This window comes from Setaria viridis, chromosome 5 (assembly GCF_005286985.2).
Source record: "Setaria viridis chromosome 5, Setaria_viridis_v4.0, whole genome shotgun sequence".
In the NCBI taxonomy this organism is placed as follows: Eukaryota; Viridiplantae; Streptophyta; class Magnoliopsida; order Poales; family Poaceae; genus Setaria; species Setaria viridis.
The window spans coordinates 37,407,365-37,415,921 of NC_048267.2; the positions used below are offsets into that span (position 1 = coordinate 37,407,365).

The 8,557-nt window shown below is 57.2% G+C and overlaps 2 protein-coding genes across 2 annotated transcripts; both read right to left on the reverse strand.

The window, feature by feature from the left end:
- Positions 1-6,005: 6,005 nt before the first annotated feature.
- On the reverse strand, positions 6,006-7,036 carry LOC117855205 (protein LURP-one-related 5). Its single transcript, XM_034737503.2, has one exon. The coding sequence runs from the start codon at positions 6,829-6,831 to the stop codon at positions 6,163-6,165; it is 669 nt and encodes a 222-aa protein (XP_034593394.1). The 5' UTR covers positions 6,832-7,036; the 3' UTR covers positions 6,006-6,162.
- Positions 7,037-7,696: 660 nt separating this feature from the next.
- Positions 7,697-8,196, reverse strand: LOC117856510 (uncharacterized mitochondrial protein AtMg00810-like). Its single transcript, XM_034738858.1, has 2 exons — positions 8,065-8,196; positions 7,697-7,924 (listed from the first exon to the last, which is right to left on the reverse strand). The coding sequence occupies exons 1-2, from the start codon at positions 8,194-8,196 to the stop codon at positions 7,697-7,699; spliced, it is 360 nt and encodes a 119-aa protein (XP_034594749.1).
- Positions 8,197-8,557: the final 361 nt, after the last annotated feature.

Below are 8,557 nucleotides of genomic sequence, written 5' to 3' on the forward strand. Positions count from 1 at the left end.
GTGTCGCCAGCATTCCCGGGGTACCGGACGTTGTCAAGGCTGGGCATCGGAATTTACCGAGCACGGTAGCTGACGATGCCGTCGCCGTGCGCGCTGGCTGCCGATGAGGCTTCGTCCCGCGCCTCCGATGGCCTCGGCGTCGCTGCTGTGGAGGATTGCTCGAGGCTTCCATGCGCGCGGACGCAGGTGCGCCGCCGATCCCAGGCAAAGGTCTCGGGGTTCATGGTGCCATGGCATCGGACGCCACGGCGTCCACGGCACAAGGCAACATGATGCACAGCGCCTGTGATGCCCCGGACAGGGCCAAGCGTCCCCAAAAGCCGTTGACGGCGCAGCCGTGGAGTGGTCCTGGAGACCGCTCCTTTGGTGGAACGCGTCCACAGACATGACCCTGCTCGGTGCGGCCGCGCGCAGGTCGCTCATGCAAGGGTGCCGTTCCACGGGCAGCGCCCTGCAGTCGGCCGGCTCGAGTTGATGCATCTTGCAACGCGGTCACCATAGCATGGAACATCGCCAGCTCGCCGCTGCGGCATGCTGGCGCGCGCCGTCGTCCGCCACCCAATTAACCAAGGACTCCCACTCACCTCGGGCTCCCGAGCCCGAAAACAGCCGAGTTCTTGGGAATCCATGGCGCACGTTTCCGATCTAACGGCCATAATGGACCCCAGGGGTGGACGGTAAATGAAATACCGTCCACCCCCTGACCTCATCTGGGCGGCTGCCACGCCTCACAGAGCCGCCGCGTTCCCGCCGGTACTGCCTACTGGCTTTGCGTGTCTTATCTCCCGGATCGCGGGTTGCAGCGACCAAGCAAGGGATGGCCATGCTGGTCTCATCCCGTCCAGCAGGCACGCAGGCGTGGGCGTGCCAGTCGGTTGCCACTCAGACGCCGCTGTGTCGACGGACTGGGGTAGACAGCCTATATAGCCAAGTCTGCGCTCCAGTCGAGCGGCGACCGCGCGAGCGCGGTAGACGCGCCGATGCGGCTGAGAGTTCCAGACGCCAAGAGTTTCATGGGCGTGACCCTGCTCGGCTGACGCACGGATGCCGTTTCGCAAGCCGCGCTTCTCAGCGTCTGTTGCCGGTTACCTCATATAGATAGACAGCATCAGTGACCAAAAACTCTCAGGAATGCGCGTTCCTCGCTGCAACTGAAAACCTGCAGGACAACCTACGAACCAAATTAAACTTGCTCCATTTGTGAAAATAGCATGCAGCAGCAGGAAAATTAAATTAGATAGCGACGGAATTGTTGCACAGGACATCCTTGGTCGTTGGCCGCAGTCCTTCCCGCTGAGCGGTGAGCATGGCCAACGACGAATTGAGATGATCGCAACCAGAACGCTCGTGGCACGCCGGTCATGGTGATCTCGGACGCAGCGACCGGCGACAGCAAAGGGCGGTCTCGTACATCACAGAACAATAGAGCATCCTCACTTCCTCATACCCACTGATCGATGGACGCGCGTGCGGCCGACGATGCCCCGTCCGGGCGTCCGCGACGCCGCCGTCGACGTCGCACGTCTTGGGGCCTTGCAAGAGCGCCGCCGCATGCCCGCGGCTACTATCCGGCTCCGACAACAAAACGACCAAGTCGATCCGAGTGATCTCCTGGCCAATCCCGGACCATACATGTATGATCCGACGGCCATCTGGAGCCCAAGGGGTGGACGGTTAATGAAATACCGTCCACCCCTAGCCGGCGACCATATATATGCGAGCGCGCAGGAGGCGTCAACGACGACGACGCGGTGGTCTCCACGGCGGCGCGCGGCTGTCCCTCAGGTTAGAATGGGTTCTTGGTTGTCTCTGCAACTTCTTGGATCCATGTCCCATATTGGTTTTGTTCGGCAGGAATCGCTGTAGAGCTGGAAGTGCAGTGAACCTGCAGATGAATTAGGGTGGGTGTCCGTGTCTAATCGTTCTTGAGATCTACGCATTTCTTTGACCGATCGTTGAATTAGTCGTACTTACTAGCCTGTGAACTGTGCCCACGTATGGAAGAAGAGATAATTCCTTATTTCACACCAGAAAAATGAGCCGTTTCTTTCTTAGTCCTTAAATTTTTTTCCTTCCTTATGTGTCACTGACTTCAACTTTCGTTCGCAAATTAACACTCTGTTCGATTTTTCATCTTACCATTGTTAAATACCAGCGAAAAGATGATTTTGCCCCTTAGACCCCACCACCCTTCTCCCTCCTCTCCTCCCCTTCTCCCACCTCTGCTCTACACCGCACGATCTCGCCGTGGCAGCCCGCATAGCTACCACCCGCCGGGCTGCCCACGCACGGGCCATGGCGTCGTCGCCGCCGTCGACCCATTCCGCTACAAGTGCACGCCGCACCCCTGCAACCCCATCGCGCGCAAGTCCGGCTTCGGCGACCTCACGCACATCACCGTCACCGCCAACGACACCGACGGCACGAACCCGCTCCGCCCGGTCCCTTCCCCGCCTGTGCGCCACACTCCCTGCTTGCTAAGCTCCCGGCCGGCACCGTCGGCGTTGCGGAGCTCGCGCACTCTAGGGTGTCCCTGCCCGCGTAGGCCGCGCGCGCCCATAAGATCACCAACAAGTTCGCGCTCTGCCTCCCAAGCGGCAGCCAAGGTGCTGCCACCTTCTGTGGGGGCCCGCTCTTCCTCCTCTTGTTGAGGCGCCCGGACATCACGACGGCGCTGGCTTCTGCGCCGCCTGCCTCCACGAGCGCCTGGCTGGGCTCGAGGCCTCCGCCGCTGTGCCCGCCGCGCCGGGCCGCAAGTCTACCTCTGCCATCAGCTCCCTCTTCTCCCGGCCGTTCAACGCCACCGCCGCCGTCGGAGGTGGCCCCTCGGGCTTCGCCGCCTCCACGCTGCCGGACCTACGCCGTTGCAAATCCTTCTCCTGTGGGCGCGGGCGGTCCTGCGATGTGCACGAGCGCGGTGTGGATGGCGTGGGCGAAGGGCGGGCTGCACGCGCGGAAGGCAGCCACGCGGCGCGCGACCGGAGGCCGCGCCCGGCTTCCTCGAGCTCGGGTCCTGCCTGGGTGTGCTGCCGGCGTCCTGGACATGGAGGGGCACGGCCGACCCCTTGGCAACGAGGAGGAACGGGGGAGGCGCAGCCGGACGAAGGGTGGCGGTGTGGAGCAACGGGGGAGGCGCGCCCGGGTGGAGGGAGAAGGCCCGTGCGGTGTGGAGCAGTGGAGGGAGGAGAGGAGGGAGAGGTTGGTGGGGTTCATAGGGGCAAAATCATTTTTCCGCATGATATTTAACGGTTTCCGGATGAAAAATTCAAAAGAGCATCAGGAACGAAATTTGAGGTTAATTATCTCACGGAAGAAGGGCGAGCTGTACTTTTAAGGCCTACGCATGTCTTGGGCCCAAACTGGGCTTACTTTCACGTACTGCGATCGACTGGGTCGATTCTGCCGAGTGCAATGTCTATTTTACGAAATGGCTTCTCGGTGTACTTGCACTCCCCTTTTTTTCAGCAAAAGATGAAAGCTTTGCCTGAGGCTTGAGCCGGTTGTGGGTACGGTATATGTCACGATATGAATGTATGGTATGATCTGCACATCGAGTTTATTAATGTTACCCTAAGCATCTCGTCCTGTTAAAAAAGCATCCAGGAGGAAGAGAACCAAAAGCATCATTTGTAGTAGCAGGTGCAGCATTTGTGTTCCTCGCAAAAAAAAAAAAAAACAGCAGTTATAAAAGACCTCGCTGATCATCATACTTAGACAAAGTGAAGCTGTACACACCACACACGTACGTACACGCCTCTTAGCCGCAGAGGCGTTAATTAATTAAAACACATCAGTGTCCTCGCATGGAGATGGAATTCGCTTTCTTATTCCATATAAAAGCAACGTGCCAATAATGCGAGCGGCACTAAGCAGAACGTAAGCTAGGTACACATGCTGCACCTGCTACTACAGACTGAACGGATGACCAAGACCAACCAGCATTCTCTTTCAAGTCCTGTCCTGCATTTCTTCTCCCTCCGTTTTTCAGCAAAAGTTGAAAAGCTTAAAAGGAGGCAAAGACCGCTGAGAGAGCGTTTGGAAATCCTAGAACTCCAGCCATTGTTCTGTGGACTTGAGCACTGGGTAGTGTCGGTTCAGTACTGCATAAATTTGAGCTTTCAGGCATACGTTCTGCATGCGCATTTTGCAAAGCGCTTTTTTTTTTTTGCGGGGTTTGCAAAGCGCTTATTGATCTGCATTGCATTGGCCTAAGCATCTCTCGCCGGTCGCCCCCTGCAAAAGGGCCCGCGTCCAGGCGTGAAACAGAATCAAAAGCAGCTAGCACTCGTAAATAACGCGCCGATCAGACTATTGCCGTTACACGTCACAGGATGAGGCGTTCAATCGTCATGGAAACGAACCGCGTCGCCATTTAGTTTTCGCAGCACGTTTGTGTCGCTGTTGGGCACACTGTTCCCGCCCGTGTTGGGGGTGCACGCCGTCTCGAGTCTCGACACCGCCTAGTGCGGGGGGCCGTGTTCGGTGCCAACCCCCCGCCCTGTACGCCACGTCCCGGCTCCGGACGCGAGTGAACGGCCGCGCGCCCGGCCGGGTCCCTTTTGCTCGAGAGCACGAACGCGACCGGGCGGGCTGGGCGGTGGTGGTGGCCAACAGACTGACCGATCGCCGCCGCCCCGGCCCGTCTCCTGTACGCCGGCGACCGGTCAAGCTGGAAAGCAACGGCACACGCTGCCCGCGTCCTCTTCGTCCGGCGTTCCAACTCCCAATAATTGTGCTGGTGGAATTGGTAGGTTTGCACGCCGCGGGCCTGACTGTGTGGGGTTTATATTAGCCCCTGGATAAGCTGTGGGAGAGCTAGGCGCAGCGCGTATATTATATGGCATCATGTTCATGTGCTGGTTCAGCAAAGTTGATCGCCGTATCTTCTCGTTTGGGAGCATATGTGCAATGCCAGGGGATTCCACGTACTATTGGATACCTTTTCCTTTTGTTGCGAAAGTCGTACTATTTTGATACTGCAGTGTGACATATACAAATGATACGGCAGCTTAGCTATGTATTAAATTCGCAAAGCGCAAGTGCAATTTGCGGATGTCTGGTTGGTCTGTATTATAAGCAAAACTAATCAGGAATTCAGGATCATCACTTCGATGCGAATAGGAGCATGCATGCAAGTGGTGTGGAGAGTCTGTGTCTGACGTAAAAGGTGCAGCTAGCGAAAAGAAAAGCGCATGTGTTTCCCGTAGCATACTAATAATAAAACCGGCAGCGGATGAGATATCCCTGTCGGGGTCGCAGCCTGATCAGCTCACTGCTCACACCGTTCTTTTTTCCCACGCCAAGATTCCTTTTCTTTTGTTGTTCTCCTCCAGCTGGCCTGGCCCGATCTAATCAGCAGTGCAGTACTACAGTCTACAATGATCGCTGCCCTTGATTTTTGTGTTTGGATTAACGAACGCCTACGTAATTATTGGTAGTATCTCTATCTCTACATCCCAACGCCAATGCATGCAACGTGTTTCACGAAACGACGGAGACCGGAGGCGTCTTTGTCGGATGCGTCTCTGCAAATAATGATCTGCGTCGTCGTCGTCGTCATCGTCGTCGTCGTGCTGTTCGACATGAACTTCTCCTTGTGGGCACGTACGGGGTAGACCAACAGACCTGCCAAGCAAGCTCTGCCACGGAGAAAGCCTCCTCCGTATGCAACTTGCGCTTCGAGGGCCTTGACTCCTGAGGCTGATGGCTTCACTTTACTGCCGCACGGCACGACGTCTCAACGTCGCTGACTGGCTCCAAGATTGTCGCGTTTTGATGACTGGAGCAGTTGAGGTGGATTACCAAAGTTAGTGATACAGAAGAGGAAGACCCAATTATTGGGAGGAATGGGATTGGGGAAAATGTTGAACACCAGCAGAGAACTGATCGATCAAAAGATCGAATCATCACTGCAAAGTTTGATTGAACATGGCTACTCCTGAGTCCTGACAAGGTTCACAGGTTCCTGTCTCATGCAACAACAGTGAGTAATCGGAAAAGAAATCTTTCGAAACGTAAAATCGAGAACGTATTATGCATTGCCATTTCTCTGGAGCCATGCGCGTACACGAACACGCGGAAAAAAAAGAAGGAAAAAGAAAACAAGATCCACAGCTCTATACACAGCTAAACCAAGAAGCGAGCGACCTGCAAAATCATCGGTCACCAGATCTTGGCGTCGAGGACGTCCGCTCCGGCGTCGGCTCCGACCTCGTCGCCCGCGATCTGGTCGAGCACGAGCACGATCCCCATGGCGAAGGCCGCGTCGAAGCCGGGCCTCACCTTGAGCACGAACACGTCCCTGCCCATGACCACCCGCGTCCCCTCGTCCACCTTCCTCTTGATCTCCGCCACCATCTTCGCCTTCTCCCCCTCGGCCCTGGGCGCCGCCACCACGCGGCAGCACCGCCGCGCGAAGGATCCGTCGACGCGGAGCAGCTCGGGGGCGCCCGGCGACGAGGAGAGCGGCGGGAGGAGCTCGACGATGGCCCCCGCCGCGGCGCCGCCGAGGATGGAGGACCGGCGGGCCGAGAAGAGCGGCTTCTGGCCGTCGGCGCGGGAGCCCAGGAAGCCCTCCCAGCGCTGGTGCAGCGACGGGCGCCGCCGGCGAACGGTGAGGAGCGGCTCCCCGGCCGGTCCGAGCAGCGCGAGCTCGCCCGACGACGCCGCGCCCCCGCCGTGGCCCCGGCCGTAGGTGTCGGCGCGGAAGGCCAACCCGCCCGTGCGGCTGTCGTAGGCCGCGAAGCCGTCGCCGGGGGAGAAGTGCGAGGTCTTGCGCACCGTCAGGACGCGCTCCTCGGGGTCGCAGTACTCGGCGCCCACGATCGCCATCGCTTCTCCCTCCCTGCCTGCTTGCTTCCTCTGAGCTCGAGCTTGACGCCGCGCGCGCGTGCTTGCTTGCTTGCTTCGGCGGCTCGAGTATGCCGCTAGCTGCTAGCTCTGAGGTCTGTGCGGCGTGCCGAAGCGGAGGCTGCTCCGAGATTTTAAGTAGGGGTGAAGCGAGGGATAGACGGCGCGGTCGGTGGAGATTTCACAGCCAGCAGAGCGAGAGGAGAGAGAACCAGCGTGTTGGTGTCGCGATGCCTGCCCTTTTGAGGCGCCTGGACTCGGTCCACAGGCGAAGGTGAACTAACAACTGGTAGCGTTTAGTCCAGCAGGTCGTGTCATCAGATATTCAGATACGTATCAAAGGATTGATTCACGTAGAGAAGTAGATGGAAACACCACACTCCCTGAGACCCTGACTAATATGGCTTGAAGTATAAGAAATACATCAAGTGTATAAAGAAAGGATAAATACATTCTAAAATACACATATACTCCATAATACCCGCTTGCAGTCGAAGCGGGACGATCACAGATGCACAGACTGGTCCTAAATAAACAAAGGAGTTGGCAGGCCCTTTGTCATGATGTCTATGAACTGGTGAGAGGATGGCACATGGAGGATCCGGACCTCACCCAAGGCCACCTTCTCACGGACGAAGTGAATATCAATCTCGATGTGCTTCGTGCGCCGATGATGCACCGGGTTGGCTGTCATGTAGACAGCACTCACGTTGTCACAGTAGACAACAGAGGCCGAAGCAAGCAGGACATGAAGCTCCTGAAGAAGTTGACGCAGCTAGCAACACTCTGCCACAGCATGAGCCACAACTCGGTACTCTACCTTAGCCCTGGAACGAGACACCGTGGTCTAGCGCTTGGAGGACCAAGATACCAAATTGTCGCCGAGGTAGACGCAGAAGTCGGAGGTCGAGCGTCTAGAGTTCCGGCAGCCAGCCCAATCGAAGTAGGTAGTTAGAGACTGAATAGGGCCGGTACCGATGTGAAACCCGAAGGAGAGCATTCCCTTCACATAGCGTAGGATGCGCTTGATCAGGGCCATGTGGAGCTCGCGTAGGTCATGCATGAAGAGGCACACCTGATGAACCGCATACGCCAGGTCAGGTCGAGTCAGAGTAAGGTACTGAAGAGCCCCAGCAAGACTCTGATACTCAGAGCCGTCCTGGAGCTTGGCGCCATCGTGTGCTGAAAGCTTAGCATGAGTGTCAACGGAGTCACTGTAGAGTGATACTCAGCCATGCCAGCATGCTGAAGATCCAGGGCGTACTGTCGCTGAGACAAGAACAGGTCCTGGGAGGAACACGTGATGGAGATGCCGAGGAAGTGGTGTAGGTTGCCAAGATCCGTCATGGCGAACTCGGAGTGAAGACACCCCATGATGTGCTAAAGAAGAGTCGAGGATGAGGCGGTGAGGACGATGTCGTCAACGTAGAGCAGCAGGTAGCTGATGCTCGGCCCCTCTTTGTATCCAAAGAGGGAGGTGTCAGAGGTGGAGGTGATGAAGCCGAACTATCGAAGGAAGGAGACGAACCGCTGGTACCATGCCCTTGGGGCCTGCTTCAGTCCATATAAGGACTTCTGCAGTAGATAGACGTGATCGGGGGTGGCAGGATCGACAAAATCAAGAGGTTACTAGCAGTAGACAGTCTCCGCGAGGTGTCTGTGAAGAAACGCATTCTTCATGTCCAGCTGGTGGACCGACCAAGCGCGA